Genomic DNA, 22,470 nt, shown 5'->3' with positions numbered 1-22,470 from the left:
CAAACTTACAGAAACAAGTGAGAATAAGAATGGTACAAAGAACACTCACAAACCCTTTACTCTCTCTCTCTCCCTCTCTTACACATACACACACACATACACACAAACACATCTTTTTCAGATCCATTTCAGGGTGAGCTATACATCATGGCCCTTCATTTCCTAAATACTTCGGTATATATTTCCTAAGAATAGAGATATTCTCTTATATAACCACAGTACAGATATCAATGTCAGTAAATTTCACATTGTTACAATATTTTAATCTAATTTACCCTTCATAGTTGGCTTTTGTCAATTGGCCCAATAACATGCTTCATTGTATTATTTTCGCTTCAGTACCAGATGCAGTCTAGTGTCCATTATTCAGACACTGTGTTTACCTAGCCTCCTGTGATCAGGAACATTTCCATAGCCTTACTTTGTCATTTACGACTTTGATATTTTTTAAGAATACAGTTCCTGAATTCTCTTTAATAGAATGTTCTTTCTTTGGAGTTTGTCTGGTGTTTCCTCATGATAAGATTCAGGTTATGCATTCCCAATCAGAATATTCCGTAGGTTAAGTTGTGTCCTTCTCAGGGTATCACATATAGGGGCATGAGATGACCATCTGCCCCCCTAGGTCATGTTAAGTTTGATCATCCAGTTAAGTTGTTGTCTAATTTCTCCATTATAAAATTATTATTATGCTTCCATCGCAAGCAATAAGCAATTTGTAGGGAGATAATTTTAAACCACACAAATATCTTGCTTCTTATAAAAAATTTCCCCTAGATTTAGCAACCATTGACAATTCTTGTGCAATCCAATCTTTACTATGATCATTGCAAAATGATTTTCCAACTCCAGAACATCCTCCACACTAACCAGTTGGATCTCAGCATTTGACTATATGCAAGAACCCTCCCTTCTCTCCAGTTTATTTATCTATTTAACAGTATGGACTTATGAATTCCTACTTTTCTCCCAATGTTTTATAATTTATCATGGTATTTAATTATTTTGATGCTCAAATTGTTCTATATTTGGTCACTGGGAGCCCCTTCAAGATGGCTCCTGTGTTCTTGTGATATGCTCCCATCATTTTTTTTTCCTGAGGAAGATTCACCTTGAGCTAACATCTGTTGCCAATCTTCCCCTTTTTGTATGTGAGCTGCTGCCACATCATGACCACAGACAGACAAGTGGTGTAAGTCTGTGCCTGGGAACCGAACCCCGACCACTGAAGCGGAGCGTGCTGAACTTAACCACTAGGCCACTGGGGCTGGCCCTGCCATCATTTTTTTGAAAGCTCTTTTTAACTTTCTGGCATCATAAGATGTTCCAGGCTCATTTTATACCTATGGTGACCCAGCCCTGAAATTTGTCATTTACCTGAGGAGTCATGGTTCTTTTTGGTGGGGAATAGTATTAGAGACCAAAATCTGGCACGAAGTGTGCTCGTTGCTACTGGGGTATTTTTGCTTCTTGGCCCTTTCAGAGGACAGATATATGCATACACAAACATACACACATATATGCACATACAGATACGTGCCTATGTGCAATATCCATGAGCACATACACATGCACGCACAAACACATGCATATAAATATTTCATGAGTTCACAGTAAGATCTCCAATTCCAATCCATCCCCACAGGGCTCCTTCTTGCTTTACCCCTTTCCATATTTGCATGTCCCTTCTTCCACAGTGAGGACTCTAGCTCTCAAAGTCATTAACACATTTATTCATTTACTTAGTCCTATAATACATCAAAAATTATTTCAGAATTGCTTTGCTCATGCCACTATAAAAAACATATTGGCTAAAAAGAGCTTAGAATTGGTTTGTAGTTCTTTCCCTCTGCTCTACCTGCCCGAGACTGAGGCTATATAGTCAAATACTGTGTCATTAGTTATTTTTATTAGTTCTTTTCCTCCCCTTCTGTATGATTATAATATTTATTTGAAATAAAATTGGATTAATTTGTTTCAGTTTGCTTTCAGTGTCAGGATTTTCTTTTTGTTTTCATTTTTACTCTCTTCCTATTCTTATTGATTTAGTTTTATTTTTTGAGTATGTAGGACATTAACATGCTTCCAGAAGTCAAAACTATACAAAAAGATATCCTGAGAGAAGTGTTAATTCCCTCCCATTTCCCTCTTGTTGATCACCAGATTCATTGTTTCCAGGTTTATCCTTCCAACTTTATTTTTGTAAAGGTAAGTAGACATATGTATGCTTTCTTATTTTTCCTACTTTCTTACATTAAAAAGTAGCATTCTACACGTGCTCTTTTGCACTTTGCTTTTTTTACTTAACAATATCTCTTGGAAAATAATTCCGCATCAGTTCCCAGAGATTTCCCTTGTTCTTTGTTTTGTTTTCTTACAGCTGCATAAGACTTTATCGTGTGTATGTCTCATAAATTATTCAACCAATCATCTATGTGAACATTTAGGTAATTTCCAATATTTTGTGACTACAAATGCAATAAATAACCTTGTGCATAAGCATTTTGTACTGTGGGAGGTGTATCTTCAGGGTAAATTCCCAGAAGTGGGATTGCTGGATCAAGGGTAAATGCGTGTATGATTTTGTTAGATATGAGGGTAGGGATTTTTTGTTTTGTTCACCGCTATACCCCCATCTTCCAAAACAGTACTTGGCACATAGTAGACCCTCAGTAAGCATTTGTTGAATGAATGAATGGATAGCATGTTCCAGCTTTCCCATTTCTAAATAAATGCACTTTCATGAAACAGGCTTATGGTTTACCAAACATCTGAGTGGCCATAACAAACCATTTTTTACCCTCTCGATTTTCTCTGCTGGTACACCTCGAAGCCGGGCATAAAGATACAGATGTTCTCGCCCTGTGAGCAGGTCATCAATTGCATCAAACTGAGGACAGTAGCCCATAATTTGATGGACGTCAGAAATATTGGTTAAAATACTGCAAAAACAAAAAGCAATTAGCAAGTTTCCTTCATAGAGGGAGTGGTCCGAGAGCTGGGGCTGGAGAAGCTTCTGCCAATGGGATAAGGGAGCTGCCTCTTCTCTCTTCCCACTTTGCTTCAGAAATGTGTACAATGTTTAGGAATCAAAGCAGGGGCCCTTCGCTTAGAAACTGACAAGTGTCAGGAGCTCTGAGCTTTGAATCCACACAGATCCTCCCCAGTTTCCCTGTCTAGGATCAACTGAACACCTGTTACCCACAGTCAGCTTTGGCTTTGGATGGCATCACCTCACACGTGAGTTTAAAAACAAACGGAAGATCAGGTTTAAGAACACGACCAGTGGTTTTTGATCCCTTTCAGACGTTTGGGAAGTAGCTAGAGAAGATGCATCCTTCCCAATGGAAGTAAACTTCTCCACCTGTATTTATTGGCAGAGATACGGCCAATGTAAGAGGAACCTACCAGATTACCACCCAGAGCAAGAGGCTGGCAGGGAGAAGAGATGAAGTGAATTGAATTCTATTAGCTCCCTTTGACTAACATATTCTCTCCCACTAGAAAATATATTGCCTTGATGAAAAAATAAACTGTCCATAGACTGGTCTAATCTCTTCCCCCTCCCCTTATAGCCTAGGGTCTATGAATAAAGGATGGATGTAATAGGATGGGATAGAGAGAGGCCGAGCAGTCCCTCACTATGACAAAAACAACTTCAGATATGGATGGGCCAGTTAGAACTATCCAGGGAAGCAAGGAGGCTACTTCGCCAAATTCACAGGAGCTACCCCACCAGAAAATCCCAATCCTATGTCTTGAACCTATAGTGTCTTTCTAGCTTCTATCTCAGTTTCACCTTCTGGGCATCAGACTTGGACTATAACTTGATGTCTCATGGTAAATCCTCTTACATCCTCCTCCCCCCAACCTGCTGCCTCCCCAAGACTCCTTGTGTTACCATCATGAAGTCATTTGCTTGGTTGCAGGCTAACCTGTATCTATAGATAAGATAGCCCCAGTCGTGGCTGGCTACACCCCTGCCAGTCCCTCTGCTCTAGACCCAACAAGAATCGCTGGGGAAGGCCAGAGAACCAAATTTATCCTGTCTGAGCCAGTGAAGCATGTTCAGGGCTCCCCCTGCCCGACCACGCTGAGGATGGCTCTCAGGTGAGGGAAGGAGGTCCCAATCAGGCAGATGCTGGGCAGACATCAACAGTGCTTCACTCCACTTATAAACCAGGGCAGAGGGTTCCTCTGGGCACACCTAATGTGTGTGCGCTCTGCTGTTCAAGGAGCAGCCTGGAAAGAGGCAAAAAGTGCGAGCTCATGTTCTCTATCCTGTCCCACTGACAACCAGTCTGTTTACTCACACCTTATTACAGAGAGCAGCAGGCATCCTTCAGAATCCAAGGGCATATGCCAGTTTTCCATTTATGAAGGCTCTTTGGCCTGGCAAAACCAAGCATCAACGCAAAGATAGCCAAGGCAGATTAACGTCCTGGAGGGACCTGAACTAGCCTCTATCTAGAAACTCGACCCAGAGAAAGTATGCTTCATCACAGGGGTTCTTCACCTGGGACCCAGGGGTCCTTCAGGATGACAAATGTGCTTCAGGGCTCAGTAAACTCCCTGAAAGTGTTTGCAAAAATGTGTGGAGGGAGGTAATAAGGGGCAATGATGTATTTTTATAGGCAGAAGGTGCAAGTGTTCATCAGATACTCAAATGAGTCCATGACCCCAAAAAAGTAAGAACCACTGACTTAGTGCTTCCCAGAACTTTCTAAGAATCCATGCTAACAGAGGAATCTCTTAACAATCATAATTCAATTCAATTTTCCAGAAGGTCTATGTCTTGGACTTTTTGGACCCTGCTTGCTGGGAGGTCCACTCCTCTGTACATATCTTTCACGCTCTCAGAGTCACCCTCAGATACAGGGTCTGATGCTCACCCTCCCAATGCTGGCACAGGGACATGGCACAGGACCTCTCAGAGATACCCTGAGATAGGATGAACAAGACACTCACCTCTTGCCTGCTACAGTGGCATCGCCTGAGGTCACTGTAGTGTCCCCAGTGAGCATCTTGAATGTGGTTGTTTTGCCAGCTCCGTTTACTCCCAGGAGGCCAAAGCACTGTGGGAGAACACACACCATCGGCCTCGCCCTAGAGCCCAAGGTCTGGAGTGTTGGGCCCAGGGCAAGTGTGTGGGTTTGGGGGGAGGCATTTTAGACCTGTGCTGCCATTATGGAGGCCACTAGCCACGTGTGGTGTAGGGTAGCGGGATTCGCCACCCCAAAATACATCACTTTGGCATAAGGATGATTTTGAGGTGAAGGCAATTGGGAAGCAGCAGATACAAGAAAAGCCCTCTGCTCTCCCCCTATTTTGCCTAAAAGCAGGACATAAATTTACAAGGTGTTCCCCTATCCTCTCTACAGGAAGGACAAAAGTGAATCACTGGAGAAAATTCTAGACCCTTATCAGCCTGGAGATGGCACCAGAGGAATCTACATAACAAACTTTCCTAACTAGCCTTTATCTACCATTAGTTCCCCAGATATTTGCCTTCCCACAATTTGCCACCCCTAGAAACTCAAAGTCCCTTTCCTTTGTCTTGTCACTTCTCTAAAAATGTATTGTTCCTTTGCTAAGATGCTCTCTAAGCCCAAGTTCTAACCACCATTTTGAGTCATTCGTTTCCCCTGTGTACATGTGATGCGCAGGCTAATAAACTTCTCTTTGTTTTTTTCTTCTTAACCTGTCTTTTGTCAGTCCAATTTACAAAGCCCCAGCCAGGGAACCTAGGAGGGTAGTCCCCTACAGTGGCTGCTGAGCACTGGAAACGCATCAAGTCCAAACTGACGTGTGCTGTGAGTGTAAAACACACACTGGATTTTGAAGACTAAGAACGAAAAAGAAAAAGAATGTAAAATATCTTATTAAAAATGTTTTATGTGAATTATCTGTTGAAGCAATAATATTTCAGATATATTGGATAAAATAAATGATTAAGATGAATTTCATCTGGTTTTACTTTTTTCATGTGGCTACTAGAATATTTAAAATGACCTATGGCGGCTTCTGTTTTATTTCTACTGGGTAGCTCTGCTTTCAAGTTGGGGAAGAGACATGCACAGGAGCTGATTTTCTGAAACCCCTTTCACGTGTGGTCTGCAGAGTACCCACCTCTCCGGGGCGAACTCCCACACAGAGCCTGTCCACTGCTGGGCTGGAGCAGCCTGAGTAAATCTGCAAGACCCAGAGAAACTGGACTGAGGACTGAGAGAGGGTTAGAGCAGGAAGGCAAGAGAGAGCAAAGGATGGTTTAGGCGAAAACTACCAACACAAGGAGGTTACGTATTGACACAGGTGTTCAGATAGGTGCTGTGAGTGCTGAGAAATCTCAAAGCTGACCCACTGAGCAGAAAAGGAACAGAGAAAGGTTAGCAGTGCTCAGTTGGAGTGGCTCTCGCTGAGCCCCTGTGTCAGTACCCAAGACGGATGCTGAGGAAAATGCATCGGAATTAGATGTCCTTGGAAGACAAGTTATGAGACAGAGATGACAACCCCACATAAAATTAGGAAAACGAATTGCTTGCATAGGCATATTGCTTATTCCACAGAAGGCAAATTACAATGTCATGCCATCTCTGGGTCCAACCGGCACCTCCAAACAAACACACCTATTCCCTTACCTTGGTTAGTTCATTTAGCCGTAAGATATCAGTTTTATTTCCTCCACTAATAATTCTTTGTCTCTCTTCAGCCACATCATCATCTTCATCTACGATGGGCTCCTTAGAGGGCTCCCCAATCCTAGACGAAGGAAAAGGGGCAGGATTGGGCTGTTGTACAGCGTCCTTGGCTTTGTCCTTTTCATCTTACTTTCTTCCCATTTCCTCCCTTCTGCCCCAGGCTGGCCTTCCATCCCCTACGGCTTGAATTCTCAAAAGGACTCCCAACAGGAGAAGCATCAGCCATTAGGCAGAGAGGGCAAGCGCTCACGTCCAGAGTCAGCCCTGGGTTCCAGTCCTGGCTGCCTCATGTGTGACCTTGGGCATGCCCTTGAACCTCTCTAAACCTCACCTCCTTCCACCATAAGATAGGGAGGGGATGATAATGTCTACCTCATAGGATTGTGGTGAAGATGAACTTGGCACAGTGTCTGGCACAGCGTCAAGACTCAAAACCTGGTAGCTGTCATCATTACCAAAACACTTCACCTGGGGTAAGCACTCAGTAAACAATAGTTACTAGCGACCAAGCCTCCTACGTCCTCCAGCCCATCAGGTCACCTCATGCCCCCAGCCATTTCATGCTTCTCCATCAGCTGGACGTTAAAACCCTAACTGCTCATCTAAAATCCCAGAGCCCTGCAAAGGCCCCACCTCCCCTCCCCAGCTGCTCTCTCACTTATCTCTTGAACTAACTCCTCCACCAACCATTTGATCTACCCTGGTCCCCAGCCCATGCCGGCCTTTCGCAACTCCCTCATAGTTCCAGGGAACTTCCAGTCCCTCAATGTTCTCTTCTTCCTGCCTGCCAGAGGGAAACCTCCCCATCCTTAAAGACACAGCCTCTTCTCTGAAACCCTCCCTGACCACCTCGGCCTACTGTCTTTCCTTCTTCTCTCACAGGTCACATCTAGTTCATCACCAAGTCTTGTCTAACAAACTTCCTACTACTTATCCAGTCAACCTATTTTTCTCCATCTCCCAAGGCCCCCACTCCTATCTAGGCCACCATTGTTCTTGCCTGGGCACCAAAATGGCTCCTGTCTAGTTTCTCTGCTTCCAGCCCTGGCAGGTCATGTCACTCCCCTGATTAAAACACTCCAACACGGATGGGCCTTGAGGGTACTATGCTAAGTGAAATAAGGCAGATAGAGAAAGACAAACACCATATGATCTCACTCATATGTGGAAGATAAAGAAAACAGATTAGTGGTTACCAGAGGGGACAGGGGTGGGGGGAGGGCGAAAGGGGTAAAGGGGCACATACGTATGGTGACAGATAAAAACTAGACTATTGGTGGTGAACACAATGCAGTCTATACAGAAACTGAAATATAATAACGTACACCTGAAATTTACACAACATTATAAGCCAATATGACCTCAATAAAACAAACAAACAAAAAACACCCCAATAGCTCTCTGCTGTCCTCAGGCTAAGTGCCATGTCCTCATCAAGGTGAAGGGGCATTTCACGACCTGGATCTGCCCACCTCTCCAGGCTCATCTCTCGTCCCTCTTCACCCACACCTTTCACAGCCATCCTATACTCCCCGCAGGCAGGCTGTGTCCTCTACAAGAGCACCCTTTCTTCCTCCCTGCCCCTCTCTTTGCCTGGTTGCCTCTCAGTATGGGCGTGGCTGCAAGCTTCTTGAAGCCAGAGGTTGTGGTATGCGTCTCTGGTCCTCTCTCGGGCCTAATGCAGTTAGGACTCAATTGTGTTGATATCGGAGTTTGAAGCTAATGAGTCTGTTTTGGTAAACAACTTTCTGCCCCTCGTCCCCTGAAAGGCCTCTAAAAGATGTGGCCAAAGCTGTGGAGGGGGGCCTGCAAGGACGGAGGGTCCCGAGGACAGCAGTTCCTCCCACTGTCTCCCATAACTAGAACTACTGCCCGATCACGTCGTTTTCTTCAGCGTGTTGACACCCATCATCTCATTCAATCCTCACAATCCTGTGAATAGGGAGGCAGATTTGTTTGCAATCACTCAATTCCCTGTGGATCAAAATCCCAAAAGAAGCCTTCTGAATCTTCATTTATGTAAACGAGTGACCAGACTCAGCCTGAGAGCATGAAAGGAGAAGAAACGAACCACTGTCCAGGGAAGCTTGTTGTGAGGGTCCAGCGATTTGCAATTCTGGCCCCTGGGCTGGGCCCAGAAAAGGTCAGCCTGGATTGCAGAGGGGCTGCCTTCTGCAAACCTGAGCACCCATGTCAGGATGAGGCAGAGAGAGAGCCTGGGGAAGAATGGCCTGGCTGGGCTGGGGCCACGGCCACTGACCGGGCAGTTGAGAAGGCCTGGGAAAGAGTCAGCGTAAGCGGTGGCTACCTCCTCCATCTCCTGCACCCCCACCCCTACCCCTGTGATCACTGCCCTTCCCCCTCCACAGGGCCCCTGGCTGTGCTCAACTCGAACATCACCCCCATGTTACTCCCCTCCTCTCTGCCCTGCTCCCACTTTCAAATCTCTAATTAGCAAAGGGGCCTGTTTGTCTATGAATGCATAAATCTGCTTCTTAGTACTTTGGATACCCCGTCACCATTGTCGTTTGTGATGCTATCATCCAATTTAAAATGAGTATCTGTTAATTAAATGAGACAGATTAAATATTAGTGATTGAAACTAATAACATTGTATTTTAAATATTTTAGAGTTTAGATTCTTCACAAATTCTAACACGCCTATTTTAACGTGCCTCTCCTTCTTGTATTACTCAGAGCAAGCCAGTCTTTAGGAACATAAAAACAACCATGGATGGGGCTCATAAGAAAAGAGACGACCACAGGGATGTGAAGTCGAGTCCCCGGACGGACACAGGAGCTGCCCCTGGCACCCTCAGAGCAGTGGCAGGAACATACCATTGGGTGAGGAAGAAGTGGTGCTGGATGAGGAGGGTGAGGAGAAAGTACACCACCCCTTCTGCTGCCATGGCAACCAGGTTCTTCCCAATCAGGTCCCACTGGAACGGATTTGAAGAGTGCTCCTCACCTGGGGATGGAGGTCACCGGAAATCAGCAGGAATTACGTCCACTTCAGCAGCCCCAGCTGTCCCTGGAGACCTGGTATGACACTAGGCCCAGCTAGACCAGGCTTTATGCAAGGGATTAAGTGAGAGCTAAACCCAAGTCTCATCTTGGCTCAAGTCAGAATAGGGAAGAGTTGAAGACTGCCCTCGACCCCTCCCGTGGCTCCTTAGCCATGGAAACAGAGGCACCCTGATCCCTCTTAGGTGGCAGGACAATCCCAGATCAACCAGGTGCCCCCAGCCCCAGCCCAGGTGGCAGGTCTGATGTAGGAACTCCCGCTGCAGCCCTCCCAGCCTCAGAGGATCCAGGGCCACACTCTACCCACCAAACCGGGCATAGACGTCTGTCACAGCCTGGCTCAGCGCCAGGTCGATGAGGCCCCGACCAAGGCAGAAGTGGGGGAAGATAATGAGCAGCTTCCTCAGCATGGCGTTGAACCTGAGCAGTGTCTGAAACACAGAAAAGCAGGAGAGTCAGTAATGAGGCCAAGCCCACCTGCCTGTTCTTGAGCTGGGTGGGGCCTGACGCCCTTCCAGGGCAGGACAAGGGGGCCAGGGGAAGGCCTGTAGACAAAGTGGCCTAGCAGCCAGGCACCACAACAAGGATTTGTCAAACAGATATGGAAGCCTTGGAATACTCATAGGAGGTGCCTCTCGCCAGGTAGTATTTTCTAAACGTTTACAATGCGTACCACTGTGGATAATTGTGAGGAACTTCCGAGTTATTTTCCTTAAGAACCTAGGTGACTTTATGGGCAAGAGCGGGAATCTGGAGAGGAGCAGCCCTCCTGCTGTCTGCTTGGGAGCTCTCACTGCAGATGCACTTGAAATGACACAGGAGCCCTCCAAGGCATCTGTTACCAAGAGATGCAGCAGCTGCCGGGAGAGTGGCCCGGGTGCTCTCTCCTTTAGTGCAGCTGTGAGCCATCACTGGGGATGAAGCTCTTTCACTGGCTCTGTCTTAGCCCAGCTTGTACCAATGGGCAGAGGGGCCCTGAGCGTCTCCCAGCTCTGCTTCTCAGCTCCTCACAGGGAGCTACAGCTGTCTGTGGTTGTCGCCAGCAGAAAAGAGGGCCTGAGACTCTCTCTGGGGTCTGTGTTGAGTTGGGAACACTTGTTTTCACGCAGTCAGACTGTACTTGCTGTCTTCGCCTTGGAGTGTCAGGCAGAGGCTCCCCCAAGACAGCAGAGGGGACACCAAGGGGTGAGGCTGACCAGGCTCCAGGCTGGGCCACTGCTGCCCACTTATCTGGCCCGTCCCTACCCCACACGCTCCTCCTCTCCAGCCTCCACACCTTTGCCCACACGACCCCATCTCTTTCTTTCTACTCCTTTTTTGCCTCTGGGCCTTTGCACTCGCAGCTTCTATTAACCATTGCTATTAGCAGGGAAGAATTCTCCTTCCTCTCTGCTCTCCGGCAGGTTCCTGCGGTTCTTTAGAAAGCTAGCTCCAATGACCCCTTCCCTCATAAGCCTTTCCAGATTCCTGTGGTAAAAATATCCACTCCTCTCTTACGGTACTTACCACATTGCCAGCATTAAGTATTTTTATCTGTCCACTTGCTCCACTAGTCAATGGTCCCTGGAGGACAAGGACTGGGTCCTAATCATTTTGGTGTCCTTCCTAAATACCTTGCACAACGATTAGCTCAGAGTAGGCACTTCATTATTTATTAAATGTGCTAATAAAACTCTACTTATTCCAGGCCAGGCTCAAATTGAATTTCCTTCACCAAGATGCTCCTGACCCCTGCAGCCCAGCTCTTTGGTCCACTCTGACCTGTAGTGTTGCATCTGTCTTGCTCCTTTGACGTTCTGTCACACACTGTCTTATGGAATGTCATGTACCGTGGTTTATATCAGTTCCTAACTTGCTGTACAGATTGTTTTCTGACTGGAACAGGAGTTCCTGGAGGGCAGGACGAGTGGGTCACACTCGTTCGTATCAGCACATCCACCACATGGTGCTTACCTGTCGATCCCTCTTGACTGAGTAGGGACAGCAGCTACTGGGACCTGGGGAGCATCTTGTGGGAGACTGGGAATTTCTGCAGCTTCTGTCTGTCCAATAACTTATGTGAAAGCAATCAACTTTTATGCAGGGGAGGGGGGTGTGCTCAGTGAATGTTGGCTAAATGAGTGCAGCCTGTAGGAGGGAGAATGTTTTGAGTTGCTGTAAGCTTACTATTTAATTTTTCTGAAGTAACACACTCTCTTAAAACTTAGTGGGCTGTGAGCCTGTGACAAAAACAACTCTGAAGAGTAGCAAAAATTCCCTGGCTGTCGGGGGTATCTGTGTTCTTATCCATCTCCCTTCTCGGGTCTGATGTGACATGGGACATTTTTATCAGTCATGGGACAGATGGGGTTCTGTTTCTAGCTTAGTGGTCACAGAAAGCCCGACAAGATCCGAGAAAGAGTCACTCTCAGGAGGCCATGGGACGGGATGGTTAGTGTAGATTTGCCTTGGGTCCTCCCAGAGAGGCAGGGGTGGGGACAGGGGCCACAGCACAGCAGTGCAGATGTGCTGGCTGGTGCCCACCCTCTGAACTGCAAAGATCTAATGAGGGAAGGAAAGGCCAGAGAGGCTGCTGGGACACAGGCACATAGGCGAGCCCACCAATCCTTGCGAATGTTCCCAGGACAGCCGTGGCCAGGGCTCAGGCCCAGTGTGCTGGGAGTGGGAGTGTGGAGCAAAGACAGCTCTGTAGCCATGGGATTGTATTTAGGATTCAGTCTGGCCAGTTCTTTCTCGGTGAGGAGAAGTCTAGGGGTTGTCAATGGGACAACTGGACTTTATAGCTCATGAAAATGAGTCATTCAGCACCATAAAGTCAAATCCTGTCCTCAGGATTAATTTCCATGTAGAACAGTATATGTTAGTATGTTATAATTTGCTTAAGAAAGTATGTTAGTATATATTTGTTTGTATGTCTCCAGAACAGATAAGAAATTCAAATGAGACATTGCCTCTGGAGAAGGGAACCAGGCGATTGGGAAACAAGAGTAGGAAGGAGACTTTTCATTGTGCACCTTTTTGTTCCTTTTAAATTTTGAAACCACACGACTGCATTACTTACATGTGTGTGTGTCTGTGTGTGTGTATAGAAAACCTAACACCTAAAGTCCCCAAAGGAAACCTTCTTGAAGGAGCAAGCAAATCTAAAAGCTTAGGATCATGAAAGGTCATCTATAGCTTGCAGAATGAGCTCAGAAAACCATGACGCTCAGCACACAAACAAACAAGGAGCGGAAAGACAGGAAGGAAGGGAGGAAGGAAGGAAGAGAGGGAGGGAGGAAGGGAGGGAGGAAGAAAAGAAGAGACAGAGGGAGGAAGCAACATTCATTTATGCACAAAGCTTGTCCAGACACCAGGCTTGCCCACAGCTCTGCTTGACCATCACATACAATCTAGTATCCTAGTAATCAAACAAAGAAGCCAAGAAAGTCATGCTCACCCGGTTATTCTCAAATAATTCCAGGATGAAGGTGATGGCACTGCTGTTGATGCCGATAAACAGATTAGCACAAGACAAGGCCACATAGGCTGTGCTGGGGACATCAAACAGGAAGGATGCCGGGTACATCATGGGAATGACCGCCCATCTGTGTGAAATGACACAACTCACTGGGATGGAGTTCTAATTTCCACTCCATCTGCTGTACCCCCAGATCTAATGCATTCCCCTCACACATGAGGTGACATGTTTGAACTGGTGAGAGTCCAAGGGGACCAAAGAGATACCCCAACCCTTGGTCTTTTTTCCTTATCTTTGAATGGAGATAACAATGCCTGCCCTGACCACCTCATGGGGTTTTGTGAGGAGCAAATGAGATGGTAGCTGTGAATATACTTCGTAAATTATAAAGCCTTATACAAGGCATAGGAGCATTCTCCACCCTGCAATACTTCCCATTCTAATCTGGATCATCAAAGCTGAGCTGAGATCCCAACAGGCTCATCTTTACAGTTTACGGGAGCTGATGTGTCAGTCATGCTGGTTCTGAACTCTCTATTTCCAAGAGAGATGAATGGAGACCATTGCTCTGGCAAGACTCCACGGGCCTGCATAGGAAGTGCCAGGTATCATTAGCTCCATTTTACAGATGGGGAAACTGAGGCCCAGATAGGATGAACTGTCTACAGTTACATATACAGTGAGCGGTAGGCCTGGATATAAAGTTGCTTGCTTTGCTCTGTAATTCTACTGGATTTAATCCCTGTGTCGTCCTCTGGCCCTAACTCACGAGCAGTTTTTCAGCCATAGTCTTCTACTATGCGCAAATAACTCTTGGCCAGTACAGACGGAGACACTGAGACGGGCAGATTGGCCACAGATGAATCAGAATCAAAGCTGGATGAGGAAGTGGGGAGTGACGGATTCCCAGACTTCAGTCAGGCCACAGTTTGAGTGGAAGAAGATTCAGGCCATGTGGCTGTCTCCATTGTCCCTGAGTAGACTGGGCCTCAGGAATACCACCATGCATGGAGTGAGAAACAGAAGCCAGACAGATCCTGGTTGGCAGCCGCAGACCCTGCAGGGGCTGGAAGCTAACCTTGCCGCTGGAAACCCTGTTTTCTGTCAGAAGGGCATGTCGTCCCCTGGCTTCCCTTTTGGCAGCATCAGCTAATGGCCCAGACAACTCACCCGTACAGCATGAGCAGTGCAACAAGGGCAGGAAGATTGTCTGGAGAAGTATAGGCTTTCTTCTGAAACCCGATGAAGATGCCCACCACCAGCGCAGCACTCACGGCGTAATTCATCTAGAAGAGAGGAGAGGAGGACAAGGCACTTAACCTCTCTGGACCTGTTTCCTGTTCTGTAAAACGAGGGCTGGGCCAGCCTCCTCCAGCTCTTACCATCTGGGATTCTGACTCTATTTGTCTAAACAGTTCTTGGTTAGCAAACACGTGTTAAGCTGTCCCCAGACCTCCTACCCCATCCACCCCCACCTCCCTGTGTAGGGAACCTTCAGCCTGTATCTTCTGAAAGAATGAATTATAAAATTCCACTGATCTCTTATTCTCTCTTTCTATTTGGTCACGAAGTTCTGTTGATTCTACTTTGTAAGCATGTCTCCAAAATACAGAAAATCTTAAAATATAGTCCTTGGCCTCACAAAGCTCAAATACATGATACTCTTTCATCACTTGCTCTCCTTTCTTCCTTTCCTACACAGTTCAGTCCTAAAGCCATTAGGTGGGACAGGGACAGGTGGGCAGTCACGGTGGGGTTAGGGGAGGAGTCACAGTGGTCCTGAGCAGGATGAGAACCCGAGAAGGGTAAGGAGGGCGTCCACAGAGGGTGGGCTGGTGTGGGGTGTTGGAGCCCCAGTGGGGTGAGGAGGGTGTCCTTACAGGGGACTGATTTGGTGCAGGGTATCAGAGCCAGAGCAGAATGAGGAGGACCTCCATGTAGGGGGCAGCTGGTGCAGAGGGAAGAGGGTATCCACACTGGGATGGGGTGGCAGAGATGGGGGACTTATGACATACAGGTGTATTGCTCAGGTAGGCAAGTCAGCCGGGGGTGATAGAAGTCAGTTTCTCACTCTTGGAGAAGGGAGTTACAAATATGGAGAGACAGAAAACCAGAATGAGCCTGTGGTGTTAGATGGGAACTAAAGGTTTTAATGAGCTCATAGTTCAGTGTATGGATATATAGAGAGATATCTATGTACATGTGTGCCTATCTATGTATGTGTATATATATATACTAGCTAATGAGGGTGCTAAGCTCCATATATTATATTATATATTATGTATATATGTATATCTCCTCTAGTTCTCTCCACTGAGAAGGCCTGGGACCATTGAGACCCCAGTGGCAGTGAACATATCTAGACCCAGATCTTGGTTTCTGAGAGTCATTTCCAGTGAAGGAACCAGGGCTTCTTGGGGAGATGGTTGATTCCAGGGTAGGGCTGGGAGGAGATGCAGGATGAGCTGGAACATCTTGTTGTGCCAGAGAGCGTGGAGGTGCTCAAGGATGATGGGGACACAAGTCAAGAGGAGACTGAAGCCAGCTTGAAGGGGCTCCCACTGGTCAAACTGGGGGTAATTTCAGCATCAAAATAAGTAAGAATAGTATCATATTGTAATCCATTAATTAATTCAGGAACCTTGACCCCATACAGGCATAAACGGAAAGTTTGATAACAAATAGGGTATTTATATAGCTTCAAAGTACCTCTCCCTCCAATTCTTATTGATTATAAAGAGGAAAAGAGTAACTTTACAGTGGAGAAGCTTGGCAGATGCCATCTTAATCAAGTGATCAAAGTGACTATTATCAGTACCAGGACAAATTGAGATCAGAAGCTACCTGATAGGATGCAGGGAAAAGAACAGAGCATCCCTTCGTGGTACCCCTGCCATAACCTGATTGCAGCATGAGGAAACATTGAGCAGATCCACACTGAAGGACATTCTGCAAAACAACTGGCCTGTGATCTTCAAGGTTGTCAAGGTCATGAGTGTCAAGGAAAGACTGAGGAACATTTCAGGCTGAAGGAGACTGGAGAGACAGACAACTAAATGCAATGAGTGATTCTGAGCTGATCCTTTTCTATAACTTGGTGAAACTTGAGTGGGGCCAGACGATTAGATGGAGGTGGTGCATCCGTGCTGGTTCCCTGATGCTGACAGTTGTGTTGAGGTTGTATGGGGTGTGTCATCATTTGTAGAAGGTACACACTGGAGGTGCTGGTGTGTGTGTGTGTGTGTGTGTGTGTGTGTGAAGGGCATCTTGTTGAGAAGTTACTCTCAAAGAGTTTTGAAAAAAAGTTTTGAACTGTACTTGCAATGTTTCTGTAAGTTTGTGATTGTTTCAAAATTTAAAAGAAAAAGAAAACAGATGACATATGTAAAAAGATAAGAACTTAAGACATCATATATGTGCTGAGTGAATGGTATAAACAGTAAGTGTTCATTCCGTCAACAATGACCCCCAGGCGTGTGTTGTCTTTTTGCCATTGGCTAAGAGGATGATAAGCTCCAACACTACAGATCTTAGAGTTCAGATTGCAGGCCAGCCTCAGAATTCTGAGCATCGGGAAGTCTGCCAGCATCATATTCACTGTCTTCTAACTCCTTATTGGATTGCCAAGTGACTACTTTGCTAGTATCGCCTCCCACCCCAGATACCCACTCTGTCCTTCTAGCCACATATCTCTGCTTAGACTCAGAGATCTCTGTCTGTAGCCAGACACACACACGAGTCAGCCCCAAGTGTAAACTGTTTTCCTGATCTTTAAAAAAAAGTAGAATGTAAAAACCAGCACTTTAACAGCTTTGCAGAGCAGGTGAGCTAGCTCCTTTCATGTTAAAAGCACAGGCCAATGTGGGCACCTGTAGGTGATGTTCTTGCTCAAAGTGAGGCTTGTAGGTTCTGACCTCGTCCCCATGTGTTCAGGAGTGTTTTTTCACGTAGATACAAGAGAGCAGAAAGAATTTGGTTGCCACTGGTAATTTCTGATTGTGTATTGTCAAGTGATGGCTGCTTAATAAGTTGAGTAAGATAAAAGAAACCATGTCCTCAGGAACCCTAACATTCACCAACATTATTAAAAGCCCCAGTGGAGAATGTTGTCTGTGTTGATCTCCATCATGATATATTTTATCATCATATGAAGTGGAGACTCACTTTGGTCTTAGAATGTTGAGATAAAACAAAAGATCTCGTTACCCAAGATGCCCAGAACAGACTAGAGTTGGTGTCGTAAGGATCCTGCTACATTATAACTGCGCCTTTGCTGCCAATTCATTTTGATCCTGTGGCCTGTCATAATGTAACCCATCCTGACCCCTCTCTCCTGCCATCAATCCTGCTGTTGATTTTATAAATAATTTTTTCTTCATTTTCCCTAATCTGGTATAGCGAAGGTCTGATAGCTTTGGGAAAGCAAAATAAGACCACTGGGTAGGGTTGCCAGATTTAGCAAATAAAAATATACAGTGCCCAGTTAAATTTGAATTTCAGACAAACAATCAATAAATTTTTTGAGGATAAGTATGTTCCATGCAATATTCGGGGGTGCACACACTTATACCAAAAATCACTCATTGTTTGTCTGAAATTCAAATTTAACTGGGTGTCCTATATTTGTCTGGTGACTCTACCACAGGGGAAGTGCCATCCTTACCCCTTTGGGGGTGGGGCAGGGTTTAAGAAGAGGATGTGGGGTGAAGGAGCCCTTCAGCTCCAGATTACTCCCAGGAAGCCCAGCCGCATGCCTGCAGTGCAGTGATTATGTGGTGGGTCAGAAGGCCCCCTAAGGTGGGGCATGCAGAGCCCCCTCTCAGCAGCTGTTAAGCTGAGCCCCACGTCCTTCCCTAGCTCAGGTCTCCTGGTTCTGTGCCTTTCTAAGAAGATGTCAGGAGACAGCAGACACACAAGGCCCTCGGCAAGCCCCTCCCAGCAGCCCTGGCCATGTGAGAGCCCCACCTGCTGTGTCCCTTCAGTCAGAGCAGACACAAGCACCCGCCCACCTTGGGCCCAAGGGGGCAAAGGAGGGCCATGACCTGACACGTACAATGTCCCAGAGGAAGTTGGTCAGCCAGTAGGTGGTGGGGCTCACTCCGCTGATGAACTGGAGGTGCTTGGCTTTGCTGACTCTCTCCTGGATCAAATAAAGGACAAAGCTGGCTGGGATGAAGGACATGGCGAAAATCACGCAGATGGCAACCATAGCATCCACCGATGTGGTCAGCCTGCAGCAGGACAGGGACACAGAGAGAGGGGGGTGAGGAAGGAGGAGCAGAAGCAGGAGAAGAACAGAGTCAGGCTCTGGGAAGGCCTCACACAGTCCTAGGTGACAGCTCCAGAGTCCCCATCCCTCCCCTGAAGCTTGTCATTCTACTCAACTGTCTACATCAGACTAGGTCACGGTTAAGTGGGTATTTGTGGGTTTCCTGTTCCATGTTAATATTGAATATTGTTCCACCTTAGTATAAAAGTCTAGATAAATTTTCTCTTTGTTACATTTTCTAATTATTTGTTGATAGTGTGGATAGAAATGGATTTTTATATTAATCTCATATATTCCAATGCTCATATCAGTTCTAATAATGTGTCTCTAGATTCTCTTGAATTTTCTTTGTAGGCAGCCATATGATCTGTGATTTATCTTGTTAAGTCCTGTTTTCAAGAAACATATCATAACATGGGGAAATGTTCACAGTGTAAGTTTAAGTGAAAAGAGAACCGGCCAGTTATACAGGAGCTTGGCTCTGTTCACCCTTTCCTGGATCAAACAGAAAGCATCTGACTAAGGGGGCAAGTATGGGCTGAAATCCAACCTGAACTTGACATATAGGCCATGACCCCTGGCATGGGATGGAGCCCACCTAGAGAAAGGAGCCCCTTTGACTAATTCCCACAAAGGCACTGTAGTGCTAGTCTCTGCCCTGATAAAACTACAGACAGCATGATCCCCACGCAGAGTAAGGATAGAATAAAGGACTGAAGGGAAACACATAAAAATGTTGAGAAGAAACACCCCAAACTGTAGGGTTATAGACAATAAGTTCTTAAAACTCTCTTCTGTAAACTTTCCTTAAGGAACATACATTATTTTATAATCACAAAAGACTCCTATTTCAGATTTCACATTCAAAAGTCTTGGCAGGAGGTACAGTAACTTGGGCTGAGTGAGAATTAACATAGGACAGACTATTCTCCCTCAGTCTAGGGCCTCAGAGGGTGTCCAGAGGAAGGCCCCAAGGGGCCAGGGCCCAAGTTTTAGCCGATGACACTGGGCATGTTCAGTAGCACTCAGAATATACTGGAAATGAGGACCCTCGTGGCCTCCCAGAAGAGGTTGGCACTAATGAAGGCATTCCACCAAATATAGGCCTCGAACAGAGCACACGTACTATAAATCGCACAAGATTGATGTTTTACTTCCTGAAGCTGTTAGAGCCTGAGCTTGAGGAAGGCGAGGATCTGTCGACATCTCCAAAGCCCAACTGTTGGAGGGAAATTACTGGAACCCAAGATCATTACTGCTTGGGGAGACGAAAGATTTACCGAACTTTTCCAGTTCCCGGCAGTCCTCTTACATACTGGAAAGCAGAATGTTTGTGTAAGCTCCAGGGGCAACTTGTTATCAAGAGCCAAAAGGGAACAGAACCAAACATATGCTTACTTTCCAAATAAACAGTATGAGGAGAGAAAATGGCCGAGCAGTGTGGTACACGGAGCGTTTGAAAGTCATGTTCGTGTGTGCCTGCTTCGACAAGCTTGCCATCCCGCCCAGCGGCTCATGTTAGTGAAAATCCTCTCGGGGTGTCAAAAATGTGGAGAGGGTGGCAAGAGGGCCGTGAGGCTGGGGGCCGCGGTGGCTTACACTGTGATCTCTGAGAGCTGCTCCTTGGTCAGGTTCAGGGGCTGGCTTATGACGGTGATGCCATACTCCTCGGGGTTCCTGTGCTCGGGCAGGCTGGCCCGTAAGATGGCGTTGTGACCCACGTTGAGAAAGCTGACCAGGGCATGCCAGCCTTTGTTGTTAAACCACACCTACAGGGTAGAGATGGGCTTTGCCAGGCTGTGCTATTACACGAGACCAGAGACGCTGAGCTACAACAGCTGTTTAAAGAAACAATTAGCTGCAGGAAAAAGAATGTGAGAAGGAGGAAGGGTTTGGCAGCTGGAAGACATTCCATGCTAGGTTTCAACAGGAGGAGGGATGGAATTTAGCTAAGCCAGGAAAATAAAAATAAAATAACCAGCTCACATGAATTTTTAACTCTAAGGCAGATTATGCTGGGCCAATACCTTAATGTTGTCTTCAGTTTCTAGATGTTTAAGGAAAGCAGACATTTCCTTAGAGAGCTCTCTGGTGATAGGGCCCTAGAAAACCATAATAAACAAGCAAGAGGGTTTTTTTTTTTTTCTCCCTTAGTACTCATGATAATTTCTGTTTTATGACACTTGGCAGGTTGAAAGTCCTACCCAAATCTCCAGTCAGCTTACATACCCCGCTCACGTTCATCATCTGGCCAACGTCGCTTAAAAATCCAACAAGTGCTTCTCCAGTGATGGGGAGAACTGGGAGCTTTCCTCCGATGGAAATTCCTCCATACCTGACAAGGGAACAGGAAGTCCTTAGACCAGTGCCATGAACTGTGTGTGTGCTTCACACTTGCCACAGCTCTCTCAGTTTTGTAGGGAAATGCGTCCTTTCGGGGGAATTGTCTGAACTAGCAAGTGACATGGCCCCACTTTACAAACCAATTTTCAGCGCTTCCTCATTGCCTCCAGAATGAAATTCTGATTCTTTCTGAGCTTGGTCTCTGCCCACCCCTCCAACCTCACCCCTCCTCATGCCTTCCCTTGAGTGGCATATTCCGGCCATGTGAAATCACTTCCAGATCCCCCAGCAGTCCAGGTTGCCTCTGTGTCTCTCTGCTTTCGTAGGGCTGCTGCGTCCCGGGGGTGCTTATCCCCTTCTTGAGCATCTGGCCAACTCCCACTCATCTGTTCCATGTCATTTTCTCTTCGAAGTCTTCCCAGACTCTCCCCTGACTAAAACCAATGATCCCTTTTCTGTGACACTTCTGTACTTTGCAGGTACCCCTGGCAGCACTGGACTTCCCTTATCTAATCAGGACCAGTCCTGCCTACCTCTCAGCCCCACCCCTACCTTAGGCAGCCCCTCCCTTCTCCTGCCTCTACCCTTGCTCTAGGTCCTGAAGTGGGATCCTAGCCTTGGGTCTCCCATTCTGACCCATCTTCCACACTGCTCTGAAGTCTCAAGTGACTCTACTCAAACACCGACCTGAGCGTGTCACTCTCTGGCTTAAAACTCTTCAAAGGAGGATAAAAAGCCAAACTCCTCTACAAAACAAAATTAATTTGCCAGTTAGGCAAGGCAGAGGAGGAGAACTTTATTCCTCAGGGACTCAAATTGTGCCCCTCTCCTCCCTTTCTGCTTCAGCTAAGGCCCCACACTTCCCTCTAGGGAGCAATTCTCAAAGCTGGATTTCACTTTTATGGTCTAGAATCCCCCAGGAAATCAAGTCACAGAAGCTCTTCTTTCACTCTAAAGGCCCCGTCCCTGAGGGGGCCGGGAGGCCAGCTCACTCCCATAATATCCTGGAGGATTCTCCAAACCTCTGGAACCACTTGAGCCTGCAGGATGCCTCAGGAACAGGGAGAAGGGGGCAGTGTGGGGCTGGACCAGGCCCTTTGAGGCTTAAATGGAATGAGCCAAGGGGCGCCAGGGCTCAGGTTCCAGTCCTCTCATTGCAGCATTCTACACTGTCAAGCGCTCGGAGGTTTTAGAATCTCCCTTAAGTGAGAATGCTCTGGGGCTCCTCTTCAAGGAACACCACCTCCTATTTACGCCCTCCAAGGAGACCTACCACTGAGCATCTTCTGGGTCCAGCTGCCTCTAGCCACATACCCTTCAGGACACGTCTTGGGAATTCCTGAGCACGGACAGAACAGCCCATCCACATGGTTTGAGGTGTGGCTTTTTTATGTGCAATTATTTTAAATGAATAAGTCTGAGATTTTAATTTCTTACAAAAATAGTTTCTTACCTCTGTTCATTGACCCAGAATTTGCTCTTTAAGCTGAAAGCCAAAATAAATCATACAGTGAATACACAAGTATGGCAGTAGTGTTAACTTCCCTTCCTAGACACTCACTGGGATGTCTCAGTCTTCAGGGGCATTTTGCATTTCCTGACATCCAAGCAGTGTGGAGCCCTCCCAGCCCTGGAGCCGGGCTTGACTGATGTTTTCCACCACTGGTTCTCCAAGT

General features: G+C 46.5%; 1 protein-coding gene across 1 annotated transcript in view; it reads right to left on the bottom strand.

The window, feature by feature from the left end:
- The window catches only part of ABCA4 (ATP binding cassette subfamily A member 4), a 128,980-nt gene that overhangs the window by 9,100 nt on the left and 97,410 nt on the right, over window positions 1-22,470 (bottom strand). The window contains exons 32-44 of the mRNA XM_004420819.2: window positions 22,248-22,280; window positions 20,681-20,786; window positions 20,479-20,553; window positions 20,051-20,220; window positions 18,236-18,413; window positions 14,353-14,468; window positions 13,162-13,309; window positions 10,030-10,153; window positions 9,537-9,666; window positions 6,639-6,759; window positions 6,130-6,192; window positions 4,969-5,075; window positions 2,801-2,942 (exon numbers count right to left, since the gene is read on the bottom strand). Of these exons, the coding sequence (XP_004420876.1) occupies window positions 2,801-2,942; window positions 4,969-5,075; window positions 6,130-6,192; window positions 6,639-6,759; window positions 9,537-9,666; window positions 10,030-10,153; window positions 13,162-13,309; window positions 14,353-14,468; window positions 18,236-18,413; window positions 20,051-20,220; window positions 20,479-20,553; window positions 20,681-20,786; window positions 22,248-22,280 (1,513 nt within the window). The remainder of the gene's footprint in view (window positions 1-2,800; window positions 2,943-4,968; window positions 5,076-6,129; window positions 6,193-6,638; window positions 6,760-9,536; window positions 9,667-10,029; window positions 10,154-13,161; window positions 13,310-14,352; window positions 14,469-18,235; window positions 18,414-20,050; window positions 20,221-20,478; window positions 20,554-20,680; window positions 20,787-22,247; window positions 22,281-22,470) is intronic.

This window comes from Ceratotherium simum, chromosome 2 (genome assembly GCF_057802395.1).
Source record: "Ceratotherium simum simum isolate JZ-2026a chromosome 2, ASM5780239v1, whole genome shotgun sequence".
NCBI lineage: Eukaryota > Metazoa > Chordata > Mammalia > Perissodactyla > Rhinocerotidae > Ceratotherium > Ceratotherium simum.
Note: the sequence above shows the minus strand (reverse complement) of the source record. Positions and strands in the feature narration are given on the sequence as shown.